The sequence below is a fragment of the Symphalangus syndactylus genome, chromosome 14 (assembly GCF_028878055.3).
Source record: "Symphalangus syndactylus isolate Jambi chromosome 14, NHGRI_mSymSyn1-v2.1_pri, whole genome shotgun sequence".
In the NCBI taxonomy this organism is placed as follows: Eukaryota; Metazoa; Chordata; class Mammalia; order Primates; family Hylobatidae; genus Symphalangus; species Symphalangus syndactylus.
Window position 1 is genome coordinate 115,856,807 of NC_072436.2, and position 16,015 is coordinate 115,872,821.

Consider the following 16,015-nt stretch of genomic DNA (forward strand, 5'->3'; position numbering starts at 1 on the left):
GTCTCAAAAAAAAAAAAAAAGAAAATATATATATATATAAAAAACAAGAATAGTCATACCAGATATAGATCGTAGATATGATTATATATGAATATCATTAATCATTAGTTGGTAGTAATTACTCTTTATCCCAATATTATAATAATCCCTGCTCTATAATCATAACCTAGGAAAAACCAGGCCATACAGAGATAGGAGCTGAGGGGTCATAGTGAGGTGTGACCAGGAGTGCGAGCCTTCTGTTATGCCTGGACACGGCCACCAGAGGGCTCCTTGGTCTAGTGGTGACGCCAGCATCTGGGAAGATGCCCGTTGCCAGGCGGATCGTGGTCTGGCGGTAGCAAAAGGGGTCAAGCAACAACACCCGCTACTTAGCAGACCGGGAAAACGAGTCAACTTTTCCCCGGGGGAGTTTGGAGAAGACTCTGCTCCTCCATCTCTCGTGGAGGGCCTCACACCAGTCAGGCTTTTCCGCAGTTATCCGGAGTCCTAACCGTCTCCCTGTGATGCTGTGCTTCAGTGGTCACACTCTTAGTCCACCTTCATGTTCCATCCTGTACAGCTGGCTCTGCTTTCTAGATAGCAGTAGTAAATCAGTGAAAGTACTAAAAGTCTCTGATATGTAGAAATAATGGCGTAAGCTGTCTCTTTGTCTTCTCTCTCTCTCTCTCTCTGCCTTGGCTGCCAGGCAGGGAAGGGCCCCCGTCCAGTGGACACGTGACGCACATGACCTTACCTATCATTGGAGAAGACTCACATTCTTTACCCTGCCCCTTTTGCTTTGTATACAATAAATAACAGCGAAGCCAGACATTCGGGGCCACTACCGGTCTTGTCCGCGCATTGGTGGTAGTGGTCCCCCGGGCCCAGCTGTCTTTTCTTGTATCTCTTTGTCTTGTGTCTGTATTTCTACACTCTCTTGTCGCTGCACACGGGGAGAGACCCACCGACCCTGTGGGGCTGGTCCCTACATGTAGAGATGGGGTCTTTCTCTGTTTCTCGTGCTGGTGGATGTTTTGTTACATACATCAGCCCTAGGAAGCTAATACCTACCTCAATAAAGCTGAATTTTTTTTTTTTTTTTTGAGATAGGGCCTTGCTCTGTCACCCAGGCTGGAGTACAGTGGCACAATCTCAGCTCACTGCAGCCTCCACTTCCTGGACTCAAGTGATCCTCCTGCCTTAGCCCTGTGAGTAGCTGGGACTATCGGCACACGCCACTATGGCCTGCTGATTTTTGTATTTGTTTGTAGAAACGGGGTTTTGCCATGTTGCCCAGGCTGGTCTCAAACTTCTGGCCTGAAGTTATCCGCCCGCCTCAGCCTCCCAAAGTGTTGGGATTACAGGTGTGAGCCACCGTGCTCAGCCAAAGCTGATTTTTTTTTTTTTTTTCTGAGACACAGTCTTGTTCTGTCACCCAGGCTGGAGTGCAGTGGCACATTCTCGGCACACTGCAACCTCTGTCTCCCAGGTTCAAGCGATTCTCCTGACTCAGCCTCCCGAGTAGCTGGGATTACAGGCATTTGCCACCACGCCCAGCTAATTTTTTTGTATTTTTAGTTGAGAGGGCGTTTCACCATCTTGGCCAGCCTGGTCTTGAACTCCTTACCCCATGATCCACCTGCCTCCTTGGCCTCCCAAAGTGCTGGGATTACAGGCGTGAGCCACCATGCCTGCCCTGATTTTTTTTTTTTTAATAAGTGGGAGAAAACACTTGGAAACATAAGCATACATCAAAAAAACGAGTTGCAGAACAATGAATTCAGTGTGAAATATTTTATATAAAGGTTTTAAATGCTCCAAACAATACTACCTACTGTTCATGGACTTAGCATACGTCATCAAACCCTGGAGGCACCTGAGTCTGGACCCAAGTTATTTCTACCAGGCTGCTTCTGGGGAAGGGCAAGAGGAGAGTGGGGTTCTGCTGGCCTCTGGATGCCCGGCATAGACTCCCAAGTCATTGTGAGATCTGAGAAGGCTTCCCCAGGGACGAGACCCCTCCTCAACTCCCAGCCAAGACTCAGAACCCCCCAGGGCTCAGCAGGTGGATGGAGAGGCGGGGAGGACATTCCGTACTAAGCATCCGGGAAGCTGGCTCTTTTGGGCTGGAGAGCAGGTGAGGCTGGGTGATCGTCCTTCCCTTCTTTTTTTTTTTGAAATGGAGTCTTGCTCTGTCACTCAGGCTGGAGTGCAGTGGTGCGATCTCAGCTCACTTCAACCTCTGCTGCCCGGGTTCAACTGATTCTCCTGCCTCAGCTTCTCGAGTAGTTGTGATTACAGACACGTGCCACCACGCCCGGCTAATTTTTGTATTTTGTTTTGTTTTGTTTTTTGTTTTTGTTTTTGTTTTGAGATGGAGTCTCACTCTGTCTCCCAGGCTGGAGTGCAACGGCGCGGTCTCGGCTCACTGCAACCTCCGTCTCCCGGGTTCAAGCGATTCTCATGCCTTAGCCTCCTGAGTAGCTGGGACTACAGGCGCCCGCCACCACACGTGGCTAATTTTTTGTATTTTTAGTGGAGACGGGGTTTCACCATGTTAGCCATGATGGTCTCAATCTCCTGACCTCGTGATCCACCTGCCTCGGTCTCCCAAAGTGCTGGGATTACAGGCGTGAGCCACTGCGCCCGGCCAGTTTTTGTGTTTTTAGTAGAGATGGGGTTTCAGCATCTTGTCCAGGCTGGTCTTGAACTCCTGACCTCGTGATCAACCCACCTCGGCCTCCCAAAGTGCTGGGATTACAGGCATGAACCACCATGCCCGGCCGATCCCTCCCTTCTTAACCAGACATGTCCCAGCCTCCCCGGGCCTTCCCTGAGATCACTCCGTCCCTCCTATTCATCTTTCTCCTGGGATCGGCAGGGAGCCTGGGGGTGAGGGGAGGGCTGAGGGCCCCTTCGCGCTGGGTGGCCAGGACTCTTAGGCCCAACAGGGAGATGGAGGCCAGGACTCCTGGGTCCAGAGGAGACTGAGGACCAGATTCAAATGTTCAAAGTCAGGCACACTGGCTCATGCCTCAGATCCCAGCACTTTGGGAGGCCAAGGCAGGAGGATTGCTTGAGGCCAGAAGTTGAGACCAGCCTAGGCAACATAGCAAGACCACATCTCTACAAAAAATAAAAAAGTTAGCAAGGCATGATGGCATCTGCCTGTAGTCCCAGTGACTCAGGAGGTTGAAGCAGGAGGCTCGCTTGAGCCCAAGAGTTCGAGGCTGCTGTAAGCTATGATCACGCCACTGTACTTCAACCTGGGTGACAGAGTGAGACCCTATCTCTGAAAAAAACAAAAACAACACAAATTTCCCAAGAGTGACTGAGGCTGAGAGCTAGGCAAGCTGGGATGAAGGCTCTGCTATATACCCACAGACAAATGACAGCCTCTCTGAGCTGGGCTCCTCACCTGTGAATGGCATGACCTCATAGGGTTGCTCTGAGGATGAAATACAGTGTGACATGCAGGTGAGTCATCTCTGGTGGCCATGCGGAGATCACCAGCAAGGACTAAGTGCTGGCATTTCACACTCATTTAATCCTCACACCTGGCCAGTCACGGTAGTTCACACCTGTAATCCCAGCACTCTGGGAGGCTGAGGCGGGCAGATCACCTGAGGTCAGTTGAAGACCATCCTGGCCAACAGAGTGAAACCCTATCTCTACTAAAAATACAAAAATTAGCCGGGTGTGGTGGCGCATGCCTGTAATCCCAGCTACTTACGAGGCTGAGACGGGAGAATCGCTTGAACCCGGGAGGCAGAGGTTGCAGTGAGGCGAGATCTCACCACTGCGCTCCAGCCTGGGGGACAGAGCGAGACTCAGACTCAAAAAAAATCCTCACATCCCTATAAGCTAGGAACTATCATCCCCATTTTACAGATGGGGAAACTGAGGGCTGCAGAGTTTAATTAGCTGAAGGGCACAGGCACACACATCACATCTGGTATGTGGCCAACTGGATCCTGGACCGAAGCCATGTGATGCCAGCACCCATGGGCCAAACACTTTGCTGTACTGTTTTATTGGTTCATTTCTGGTTTATAGGTCTACGCTCCCTCCCATGGCCCAGGTGGACTGTGAACCTTCTGGGAGTAGGGCTGTAATCACTTCATCCCGGGATGAGCTCAGCCTGGCAGGAGGCGCTCAAGATGTGCTAAGTGTGGGCGTGAGTGGGGCCCAGGGTGACTGGCATTTGGAGGGGACACTGAGCTTATATTTCCAGAGGGTCACATAGCAGCACCCAGGGGAGGATGGGATGTCTTCAGCCCTCCAGTGGCTACCAGGCTGCTCCCTCAGGTGCTGTGGGAGAAAGTGGCAGGCTTGCTGGGCAATGTGGCTCTAAGACAGATCTCTGGCTCCCCACTCTCTGCTGGCAGAAAACCCTGTCCCAGCCCCAGGACCCAGGAGTCCCAGTTCCTAAGTCACCCCTCCAAGGAGTGCTTGCTCCCCTTTTCCCACAGGCCAGGAGTCCCAGCCCCCACCCTCCTCCTATTTTTCTAGAACCCAAGTAAGTAGCCCCCAGACCCCCAAGACTCAGGAGCCAGAGGAGCACAAACCCAGCTGACAACGGCCAGCCAGAGCTGATGTGCACAGCCCCTTCTACCTCTGCACTCCGTGACGCCAGGTGAGTAGCTGGAAGTCAGCCGAGGAGCGTGTATTGCATCATGGAAATTGGCAAATGCAACGAGCGAGGGCTTTTGTTTTAACCAGGGAGACTGTTGTTAAACGCTTACCAGCACATCGCTCCTCCCAGCCTTCCATCTGTCCTGCTCTCCAGGCCAGGAGCCCCTGTCATGAGGCGCAGGGAGCCTTGGAGTCTGGAGATAAATCGTGACAAGACACAAGGCCATGGATGGGGCATCACTGCTGCCCAAGCCACCCTGGGTCCCCAGCCCCAGACCTTCGCATCTCCACACCAAGGCCCCTGTCCCAGACAAGAGCATGGTCCCTAGCTCTGCATAACTCAGGAACTGAGAACCCCAGGTGTGGAGCCACACGGACTTGGGTATGGTTCTGGGCAAGTCACTTTCACTACCTGGGCTACAGTGTCCTTGTCTGCGGGATGGGAATCAGTAAAGAGCATGACCCTAAAGCCACACTTGTGCTGTTCACCTTCAAGTTCTGACCAGGGACCCCAAACAAGGTGGAGGACCCCCCACCCCAGCCCCTGAGCCTCAGCTTCCTCATCTGTAAGATGGGGATGATAGCAGTTCCTTCTCATCAGGTCATCATGAAAGTCAACAAGTTGAGCCGGGGAGGTGGCTCACTCTGGAATCCCAGCACTTTGGGAGGCCGAGGTGGGCGGATCACGAGGTCAGGAGTTTAAGACCAGCCTGGCCAACACGTTGAAACACCGTTTCTACTAAAAATATGAAATTAGCTGGGTGTAGTGGTGCATACCTGTAGTACCCGCTACTCGCCAGGCTGAGGCAGGAGAATCACTTGAACCCGGGAGCGGAGACTGCTGTGAGCTGAGATGGCACCACTGTACTCCAGCCTGGGCAAGAAGCATAAAATTCCATCTCAAAAAAAAAAAAAAAAGGTCAACAAGTTATGCCTATAAAAGAGTTTACTTGGCCAGGCGCGGTGTCTCACGCTTGTAATCCCAGCACTTTGGGAGGCCGAGGCGGGCGGATCACGAGGTCAGGAGATTGAGACCACGGTGAAACCATGTCTCTACTAAAAATACAAAAAAATTAGCCGGGCGTGGTGGCGGGCGCCTGTAGTCCCAGCTACTCGGAGAGGCTGAGGCAGGAGAATGGCGTGAACCCCGGAGGCGGAGCTTGCAGTGAGCTGAGATTGCGCCATTGCACTCCAGCCTGGGCGATAGAGCGAGACTCCGTTTCACAAAAAAAAAAGAGTTTACTTGGCCAGAAGCAGAGGCTCATGCCTGTAATCCCAGCACTTTGGGAGGCTGAAGCAGGAGGATTGCTTGAATCCAGAAGTTTGAGACCAGCCTGGGCAACATGGTGAAACCCCACGCCTACAAAAAGTACAAAAATTAGCTGGGCATGGTGGCATGTACCTGTAGTCCCAGCTACTGGGGCGGCTGTGGTGGGAGGATCCCTTGAGCCTGGGAGGACGAGGCTGCAGTGATGGCGCCACTGCACTCCAGCCTGGGTGACAGAGCAAGATCCCATCTCTAAAAAATAGAAAAGAGTTTACTTGGCCGGGCGCGGTGGCTCACGCTTGTAATCCCAGCACTTTGGGAGGCCGAGGCGGGCGGATCACGAGGTCAGGAGATCGAGACCACGGTGAAACCCCGTCTCTACTAAAAATACAAAAAATTAGCCGGGAGTGGTGGCGGGCGCCTGTAGTCCCAGCTACTCGGAGAGGCTGAGGCAGGAGAATGGCGTGAACCCGGGAGGCGGAGCTTGCAGTGAGCCGAGATCGCGCCACTGCACTCCAGCAGCCTGGGTGAGAGACCGAGACTCCGTCTCCAAAAAAAAAAAAAGTTTACTTAGCAGAATGCTTGAGATGTCAGATTCGGTGTTGTTGTCATTGCTAATAATTTCCTACCCTACAGGGCAAGGCAGTCGTGACGGGAAAGGAGCGGCGGCTACCTCAATGTAGGATCTGCACATAGTAGATGCTCAGTTAACTGGCCGGGCCATTTGCAACCACAGCAGGATGGGTCAGTGCCCCCCACTCAGGTGGAAGCGACTCTCCCTCGACCCCGCCCGTCCATTCAGGCAGCCAGGGAGCGCCCCGGCCCCTCCCGCGGCCCCGCCCCTTCACCTGTGTCGGCCGCACACCTGGAGCCGCCTCCGGAAGAGGGGACCGGAGACAGCGGGGACCTCGGAGGGAGCCCGGCGGCTTCGGGTGAGAGCCTGGGGGACGCCGAGGGCTAGGCCCCTCGAGCCTGGGGAGGGACTGGTCAGGCCGCGTCGGCGGAGAAGGTGGGGCAGCCGGGGCGGGGGCAGGGGAACCGGGATCGCCGGGGAACCGGGGGCGTCGGCAGGAACTCAGCCGTCGGGAGTGAGCCCAGCCGCTTCTCCGGGCTTCTGACGCCTGGGGCTGGGGGTCGGGGGACTGGAGGCCCCAACACCTGGGCAGCTAGGTGCGGAAGGGGACGGGGAGAGGTCTCCAGGTCCGGGTGTCTCGTGTGGAGGGGGGCAGGGGAGCGGGGCCCGCGAGGGCCAAGTCAGGGAGATCCCCGGGAACGGCCTGGGGGCGGCTGGGCTGGGACCACCGTGACATTCATGTCCTGCGAGCAGGGCTGCACATGGACACCGGGCGAGAGGAGGAGGGAGAGCACGGGTGTGTGTGCCTCGTGGGTGGTGACCCCCTGGAGGGCTGGGGCTGGTAAAGCTGTTGTGTCGGGCCCTCTGACCCGAGCCTCTGAACCCCAGCCCCTGAGCAGCCCTAGGGGAGCCCAGGGCTCTCGTCCCCAGGGGCGGGCCGGGAAGTAAACAGAAACTCCGAGCTGCGCTGCAGCCGGGCGGCCGGCACAACCTGTTACCTCGCCCTGTCCTGGGCCCCACGCCAGGGCCCTGGGAAACTGGGGGGCTGAGGGTCAGGGCTCCTGAGTCCGGAGGGGTGGGGGCATGAATGCCTGAGTCCCGTGGAAAATGGGGACTGGGGTGGGAATCCTTGGTGGGGGACATTGGAGGTGGGGACCTCTGAGTCTGGAGGGTGGAGTCAAAGCACCTGCTCGGGAGGTAACAGGAGAATGACGGAGAGAGACCTGGGAAGTCAGGGGCTGGGATCTGGGCTTCTGGTAGGGGAAGGAGCTGGATTCCTGGAGGCGAAGATACCTCAGTTCCCAAGCCTTAGGGTCCTGCATTCCTGGGAGGAGAAGGGGCTGGGCTCAACTCCAACTGCTGAGTCCCTGAGAACCCGGGTTCTGGGAACTGTGTCAGATGGCAAGGGGCTACAAGCCAAACTGCTGGGTTCTGGGAAGAGAGGGGACAGAGAGCGGAGGTGGCCTGTGGCCCTGGAGCACTGGAATGAGCTTTCCTGAGCGGAGGTGGCCTGTGGCCCTGGAGCACTGGAATGAGCTTTCCTGGGGACAGAGATTGTCTGGCAGAGGCTGAAGGCTGGGAGGTCATTTCCTTCTGCTTCCTGCCTCAGTTTACCCCAGGGACATTAACGGAACTGGGTAGCCAAAACACAGGTCATTAACCCTTCGTGGCCGAGGAAGCCCTGGCTGCAGGACCAGGCAGGCTGGAAGCAGGTGGAGAATTCCTGGAGGGCCAGGTGTTGGGCGGAGGGTGAGCCGCTGTCAGACTGCAGAGTAGAGTGTCCCGCAGCCACCTGTCCCCACAGATGCTGCAGGTGACATGAGCTCTCCAGATGGGCCCAGCTTCCCCTCCGGGCTGCTCTCAGGGGGCGCCTCTCCCAGCGGCGACGAGGGCTTCTTCCCCTTTGTGCTGGAGCGGCGGGACTCATTCCTGGGAGGGGGCCCAGGGCCTGAGGAGCCCGAGGACCTAGCCTTGCAGCTGCAGCAGAAGGAGAAAGACCTGCTGTTGGCCGCGGAGCTCGGCAAGATGCTTCTGGAGCAAAATGAGGAGCTGCGGCAGCAGCTGGAGACGCTGAGCACCCAGCACTTGGAGCGTGAGGAAGTGAGCTAGCACTGGACAGGATGGGTGGGTGGGTGGGCAGGGGAGGACAGGTGGGCCTGGAGAGGACAAGGGAAGGGAATCAGGCAAGGGAAGGAGAGAGGAGCTGGTGAGGACAGCCGGGTGAGGGGTGGACTTTGGAACAGATCAGAGCTGGGCCCAGTCCCCCTGGCAGTGTTGCCCAGTGGTAAAGAACATGAACTCTGGGTGCCGGGCACAGTACCTCACACCTGTAATCCCAGCGCTTTGGGATGCCAAGGCAGGAAGATCACTACACTAGCCCAGTGTTCGAGAACAGCCTGGGCAACATAGTGAGACTCTGTCTTTACAAAAAATAAGAAAATTAGCTGGATGTGGTGGTGGCACCTGGAGGCCGAGGCAGGGGGATCACTTGAGCCCAGGAATTTTAGAGTTTGAGGCTGCAGTAAGCTATGATCCACTGCACTACAGCTTGGGCAACAGAGTGAGATCCTGAAAAAGGAAGGAAGGAAGGAAGGAAGGAAGGAAGGAAGGAAGGAAGGAAGGAAGGGGAAAGAAAGAAAAGAAAAAAGGAAAGGAAAGGAACGGAAAGGAAAGGGAAAAAGGCATGAACTCTGAGGATTAAGACCTGGATTCAGGCCGGGCATGGTGGCTCACACCTGTAATCCCAGCACTTTGGGAGGCTGAGGTGGCTGGATCACTTGAGGTCGGGAGTTCGAGACCAGCCTGCCCAACATGGTGAAACCCCGTCTCCACTAAAAATACAAAAAAAATTAGCCAGGCGTGATGGGGTGTGCCTATAGTCCCAGCTAATTGGGAGACTGAGGCAGAAGAATCACTTGAACCTGGGAGGCAGAGGTTGCTATGAGACAAAATCATGCCACTGCACTCCAGCCTGGGTGACAGAGTGAGACTGCATCTCAAAAAACAAAAACAAAAACAAAAACAAAAACAAAAAAAAAACTGGGTTCAGACCCTTGTCCAGCTGTGTGACCCTGGGTCAGCTGCTGGCCCTCTCTGGATCTTGTGTCCAGCTCCTCAGCAGTATAGCGGAACACCAGGCAACAGTCATGGGTGTCCACTCCTTGCCTGGCACTGGGCTGAGTGCTTTCCATGACTCTCCATTGATTTTTGCCCAGCCCAATGAGGTAGGAACAGTTCCCTCTGCCCAGGTTCTATTTTTGGCCAAATTCTTGCTCTGGGGCTCACATCTGGTTTCCCGAACACCCTCCTTTATCTTCTGCATCAGCCCCAACCACTGCCTTGAGCCTGACCTGGGTAGCTAACCCTCTCCACCAGGCCACCTAGTGGGCATCTCAACACAAGTGGCACTTGATTCCACGCACTCGATTCCATGCCCCCATCGCCTGTTGTCCCCCTCCCCGCCTTCCCAACCTTGAGGACCAGAGCCTGTGCACCTCCTTGGACTCTTTCTCTATTTTTTTTTTTTTGGAGACAGGGTCTCCCTCTGTCACCCAGGCCATAGTGCAGTGGTGCAGCCATAGCTCACTGGAACCTCAACTTCATGAGCTCAAGCAATCCTCCCATCTCAGCCTCCTGAGTAGTTGGGACTACAGGCACACATGCACCACCACTCCTGGCTAATTTTTGCATTTTTTGTAGAGGCGGGGTCTCACCATGTTGCCCAGGCTGGTCTCAAACTCCTGGGCTCAACCAAACCGCCTGCCTCAGCCTCCCAAAGTGTTGGGATTACAGGTGTGAGTCAATGCGCTCAGCCAACCTTTCTTGAGTGTACAAATTCCCCCCAGTATCCACAAGCCCTTTGGATTCTTCTAAACTCCAACCACCCACTTGTCGGCTCTGCAGCCTCCAAGCTGATCACAGATCACAGCCTCCATCACTCCTGCCCCAGACACTCCAGCCACCTGCTCCTGAGTCCCCAGCTTCCACTCTTTTATTATTATTATTATTTAGATGGAGTCTCACTCTGTCACCCAGGCTGGAGTGCGGTGGTGCGATCTTGGCTCACTGCAACCTCTGCTTCCTGGTTTCAAGTGATTCTCTCACCTCAGCCTCCCGAGTAGTTGGGATTACAGGTGTGCGCCACCAAGCCCAGCTAATTTTTGTATTTTTAGTAGAGACGCGGTTTCACCATATTGGCCAGGCTGGTCTCGACCTCCTGACTTCAGGCGATCCACTTGCCTCAGCCTCCCAAAGTGCTGGGATTATAGGTATGAGCCACCACTCCCAGCCCCTAGCTTCCACCTTTGAACCCTGGAGCCCATTCTCTAAGGGACAGCCCAGGATTTTCAAAAACTGCAAATCAGATCATTTCACTCCTCAACCAGAATCTCCCCCTCACACTTAGAATGAAACCGAAACCCCTCCCCAGGGCCTAAAAGTCCCAGAAAACTGGGCTCCTCCCCGACCTCATCACAGCAGCACCACCCCTTTCTCCCCTCCTCCCAGAAGGGCAGCCGAACCACCCTCTCCCCGACAATGAGGGCTCTTTTCAGTTCCTCCAAGAACTCACGCTTGTTCCCTCAGGAACTTTGCACTTGCTGTTCCTTAATGCCTAGCCTTCTTTCTGGTGGCTCTTGTCCTGCAGAAGTCAACTCAAACATGACATCTTCCTTGAAGGACCCTCCACCCCCACCCCACTCCTCACTCTCTATCATTTCCCGGGTCTCTTTACAACCCTTACTGTCTCCCTGAAATTACCTGGCTCCGGCATGTGTCCGTGCCCTCTGGACTCTAAGCTGCTTGAAGCAGTGAACTTGGTGGTCTCACGTGCCGCTGACAGCAGACCCCAGAACAAGTGGAGCTCAGGAAATACGGGAGGATTGATAGTACTGTGGGTGGATAGACTTAGAGATATTGTGTCCAGGCCACAAGGCATCAGCAGAGCTGAGCATCAGCCAGGACAATATGACCTTGAACCTGACAGCTTAATCCTGAAGCTGTATTGCCTCTACAGTATTCGGTTAAGAGTTCTGCTGCCTGAGTTGGCATCCCTGCTTTGTGAAGTTATTCTGTGTAGGCTGAGCACGGTGGGTCATGCCTGTAATCCCAGCACTTTGGGAGGCGGAGGAGGGTGGATCACTTGAGGCCAGGAGTTCAGGACCAGCCTGGCCAACATGGTGAAACCCCGTCTCTACTAAGAAAACAAAAAAAATGTGCCGGGCAGGGTGGCGCACGCCAGTAATCTTAGCTACTTGGGAGGCTGAGGCAGGAGAATCTCTTGAACTTGGGAGGCAGACATTGCCGTGAGCCGAGATAGTGCCACTGCACTCTAGCCTGGGCCAAAGAGTAAAGATCTGTCTCAAAAAAAAAAAAAAAACAAATAAAAAATAAAAACAAAAATAAATGACTGTGTGTCCTTAGGCAAGGCACTTAGCAACTCTAGAGCTTCAGTTTCATCTGTAAACCCAGGACGTTAGTGATTCTCCCTCTAGTGGATGAAATGAAGCAATGCAGATAAAGCCCTAATGCAGGGTACCTGCCAGTCGCTGCAGCAGCTGTGGCAATTGTCACCTTCATCCAGGCCCATCCCCTTTTGAGGGCCTAGAGAGAGTGGGACAGAGGTTAACCCCCGACTCATCTGCCTCCCCACGCTGGGCATCTGGGTGTGCCAGGGAGTTCCCCCGCTGGTCAGACAGGTTTTTGGGCCAGGGCGGGGCTGACCAGGATTAATTAGAGGGAACTGGCTAGGAGGAGCTGGGGAGGGGGCTGGGCAGAGTCCAGGCCTCCAGACCCCTGGGACACAGCAGGTGTGTGCTGCCATGGGCCGGGGCTTGAACTCTGCCAGACTCAGGCGCCAAAAACGGTGCTTGCGACCTCGGGTCCAGAAGCCCAGGCAGCAGCTGGAGGTGAGTGGTCATCAGAGATCCCCACCCCCATCCTTGCCCCGGACCCACGCGTCTTGTCTGCCCAGACCCTTCCCTCTAAATCTCTGGGTCTTGCTCACTCTTCTTCCCTCACTCTCCCTTGCTTTTGTGTCTGTCTTGGACACAAGGCCCCCTTAGGCTTTCTCCCTAGGTGTCTGTCCCTCCATCCCCATCTCTCTGTGCCTGCCCAGTCTCATCGGTGCCTCTCTGCCTCTGTCCCTCTGCCCTGGCCCCCACAGAGGCTCCAGCAGGAGAACCATGAGCTCCGGCGAGGCCTGGCAGCCCGCGGAGCCGAGTGGGAGGCCAGGGCCGTGGAGCTGGAGGGGGACGTGGAGGCCCTGCGGGCCCAGCTTGGGGAACAGCGCTCGGAGCAGCAGGACAGTGGGCGAGAACGGGCACGGGCCCTCAGCGAGCTCAGCGAGCAGAACCTCCGGCTCAGCCAGCAGCTGGCTCAGGTGGGATGGCCCTGACCCCAGGGCCCTGGACAAGGTGGGGGAGGATGCCTGCGTCCCCAGTGGGGAGTGGGTGCATTGGGCTTGGTGCTGAGGCTCCTCTGCTTCTCTTTCCACCTCCCCAGGCCTCCCAGACTGAGCAGGAACTTCAGAGGGAACTGGACACCCTTCGGGGACAGTGCCAGGCTCAGGCACTGGCTGGGGCAGAGCTGAGGACACGGCTGGAGAGTCTGCAGGGGGAAGTGAGTGTCAGCTGGGGCTGGGGGATTATCTGAGCCAAAAAAGCCCGGCTGGGGGCTGGGAGGGGGCTGCCCCCCTCCCCAGCTCTCAGGCCTTTCCCCAGAACCAGATGCTGCAGAGCCGCCGGCAGGACCTGGAGGCCCAGATCCGAGGCCTGCGTGAGGAGGTGGAGAGGGGCCAGGGCAGACTGCAGACCACCCACGAGGAGTTGCTGCTGCTGAGGCGGGAGCGGCGGGAGCACAGCCTGGAGGTGATCTGCAGGGCTGGGGGACTACAACTGCCTGGACCCTTAGCGATGGCTTCAGGGCTTTCTGGGAGATGAGGCCACAGCTGGATCACTGGGAGGTCCAGAGGCTGGCCCACAAGAGCATGGGCATTAGCCCATGGGCAAGTGGGAGCCACGAAAGGCTGTTGAGCAGGGGAGGCATGCCCTTAGAGTGCATCAGAGCCTGGCAGCTGGAAGAGCAGGGAGGGGGCTGATGCCAGAGCTCAGGCCAGGAATGACAGCCCCTAGACCATGGCTGGGCAATGGAAATGGAGAAAAAGAAATGAAAAGAGGACTCAGGCTCTGATGTTAGACATCAGAGGAGTCTGCACTTTGGAGTCAGCTTGCCTGCCTTCGCATCCCAGTGCCCCTTCTTACTACTGTGGGACAAGCAGCCTCAGTAGCACCAATAAATGCTGCATGAAACAATTAGTGAATGAGGAGGTGGACTGGGCAGGGGAGGGGATGGGGCTCTTCGAGGTGCGAGGTGCGGCCCTGCTCTATAAGCGAGGAAACTGTATGATCTGCTGAGGGAGGTGCACGGCCCAAGGCGCCCAGCGATCCAGGAACGGGAACAGCCTGGGCCGCTGGGGTGCGGGGCCCTCCGCGGCGCCCCCGTGTGGACCTGCCGCGGGATGTCGGCGTTGGGTGCGTCCCGCTGACCGCCCGCGCTTCCGTCTGCGGGACCGTCCACAGCTGGAACGCGCACGGTCAGAGGCTGGGGAGGCGCTGAGTGCGCTGCGGAGGCTGCAGCTGCGCGTCTCCGAGCTGGAGGAGGAGTCACGCCTCCAGGACGCCGACGTGTCGGGTGCCTCGTTGCAGTCAGAACTGGCCCACAGCCTCCACGACGGCGACCAGGGCCAGGGCGCCGACGCACGCGGAGACGCCCCGGTGAGCTCGTGGGGCCCCAGCCCCCCTTACCTGTGCCATCGAGAGGGTTACAGGCTCCGCCTTTCCTCCTTTCCCCAATAGCCTCCACAACACTAACGCATTTCTTTGGCCCACAGACCACCCGGTCCCCAAAGACCCGAGAGGCATCTAGCCCCCAGCCTTCACCCCTGGAAGAGAGCTTAGAGCCCCCCAAGAAGCGAGCATCCCTCAGCCCAGCAGAGATACTGGAGGAGAAGGAGGCGGAAGTGGCCAAGCTGCAAGATGAGGTGGGGTCGAGGGCACGGTGCTGGATGCAGGGCCCCTCCAGCTGTCAGTTTCTGTGTCCCATGTCCACCTCCCAGCCTTTGCCCACTAGGCTCCCTATACCTGGATCGACCATCATCTCAACAAACTTACTTCAAGAGCCAGCCTGTATGCCACCTCCTCCAGGAAGATTTCCTGGACAGCACCTCTCCGCTTAGTTCCACTCTCAATGTTTCTCCCTGCATCCCTCCTGCAGGGTTATACCACTCCACCTAACCCTGCTCCACCCCACCCCGCACCAGCCTGAGGGGCTCAGAGGGCTCATCTCGGAGTCTCCAGCACAGGGCCACAGCTGCCTGGGGTGTCTGTCGCAGGCAGGAGAGGGCTGGGTAGAGCCAGAGTCAGGGCTGCTGGGAGAAGCAGGGACTGGAAGGCCCATTGGCCCATCTGCCACACGGCCCCTCCTCTGCTCACAGATCTCGCTGCAGCAGGCAGAGCTGCAGTCCCTGCGGGAAGAGCTGCAGAGGCAGAAGGAGCTGCGGGCGCAGGAAGACCCTGGGGAGGCCCTGCACAGTGCCTTCTCAGACCGGGACGAGGCCGTGAACAAGTAAGCCTCAAGCCATTGACCAGCGCCCTCTGGGCCCTCCTGGGCTCCTGATTCTTCTTCTGTTACGGGTTATAATGATCCCCACTCCCACCCAGGGGCCCACTGACCTCCTTGATCTCGGTGTTGGCAGCCCTCCTCCCGCCCGGGTCCAGAAGTCCCCCGCCACCCCGGCTCCCTGAGGCCCTAGCGCCGTCAAACGTGTCTTCCGCCCCTCCCGCCCAGGGCCCTGGAGCTGTCTCTGGAGCTCAACCGCGTCTCGCTAGAGCGGGACTCCCTGTCCCGGGAGCTGCTGCGCGCCATCCGCCAGAAGGTGGCGCTCACGCAGGAGCTGGAGGCCTGGCAGGTGAGGGGCGGGGCCCGTGTGCGGGGCGGGGCAGGGGGCGGGACCAGCGCTGAGCCGACCACCGCCTCCCGCAGGACGACATGCAGGTGGTGATCGGGCAGCAGCTGCGCTCACAACGCCAGAAGGAGCTTAGCGCCGCCGCGTCGTCGTCGACGCCGCGCCGTGCCGCGCCCCGCTTCTCGCTGCGCCTGGGTCCCGGGCCCGCCGGTGGCTTTCTCAGCAACCTCTTCCGAAGGACCTGACGGCTGGGCCCAGGGGGCTGCCCTTGCCCACTTAGGGGTTCACTTTCCTCTTCTGGCCAATGGAGCGACAGGGCCGATTGTCTTCCAAAAGAAGCTGATGCCCTCCCCGCCCCAGGATGCTGGGCAAGCGCTCATCGGGAGCAGGGGCTCATCCGGAGCAGGGGCCAGCTTTGTGGGGCAGGAGTCCCAGGTGGGTGGCAGGGGCAGGTGAACAGAGCTATTTTCCGAATCAATATAGGTCTATCTTTTCTAGGGCAGGGATGGGGCTGGGTATTTATGTATCAAGATCGGACAGAGTAATATATAAATCACTCCACTGATTTGGCCTCCATTCGTGGAAAGAAAGAGCA

The 16,015-nt window shown here is 56.9% G+C and overlaps 2 protein-coding genes across 2 annotated transcripts; one reads left to right on the forward strand and one right to left on the reverse strand.

Moving 5' to 3' along the window:
- The first annotated feature begins 4,538 nt into the window (after nucleotides 1-4,538).
- On the forward strand, nucleotides 4,539-15,985 carry BICDL2 (BICD family like cargo adaptor 2). Its single transcript, XM_055241945.2, has 11 exons — nucleotides 4,539-4,618; nucleotides 6,521-6,816; nucleotides 8,247-8,558; nucleotides 12,622-12,837; nucleotides 12,960-13,076; nucleotides 13,178-13,324; nucleotides 14,036-14,230; nucleotides 14,347-14,496; nucleotides 14,950-15,080; nucleotides 15,303-15,423; nucleotides 15,498-15,985. Exons 2-11 carry the CDS (start codon nucleotides 6,625-6,627, stop codon nucleotides 15,663-15,665), a joined length of 1,749 nt encoding a protein of 582 aa, XP_055097920.2. The 5' UTR covers nucleotides 4,539-4,618; nucleotides 6,521-6,624; the 3' UTR covers nucleotides 15,666-15,985.
- On the reverse strand, nucleotides 6,810-7,897 carry LOC129462170 (putative uncharacterized protein FLJ46214). The gene has a single exon (XM_055241955.2). The coding sequence runs from the start codon at nucleotides 7,599-7,601 to the stop codon at nucleotides 6,960-6,962; it is 642 nt and encodes a 213-aa protein (XP_055097930.1). The 5' UTR covers nucleotides 7,602-7,897; the 3' UTR covers nucleotides 6,810-6,959.
- Nucleotides 15,986-16,015: the final 30 nt, after the last annotated feature.

What these genes read in the sequence shown, in the direction of transcription:
- BICDL2 (XM_055241945.2), top strand. Translation starts at nt 6,625, where the DNA reads ATGGGTCAGTGCCCCCCACTCAGGTGGAAGCGACTCTCCCTCGACCCC. An exon ending in TCAGCCAGCAGCTGGCTCAG is followed by an intron (nt 12,838 to 12,959) that starts GTGGGATGGCCC and finishes CCACCTCCCCAG; the next exon opens with GCCTCCCAGACTGAGCAGGA. An exon ending in AGGAGCTGGAGGCCTGGCAG is followed by an intron (nt 15,424 to 15,497) that starts GTGAGGGGCGGG and finishes CGCCTCCCGCAG; the next exon opens with GACGACATGCAGGTGGTGAT.
- LOC129462170 (XM_055241955.2), bottom strand. Translation starts at nt 7,601, where the DNA reads ATGTCCCCCACCAAGGATTCCCACCCCAGTCCCCATTTTCCACGGGAC.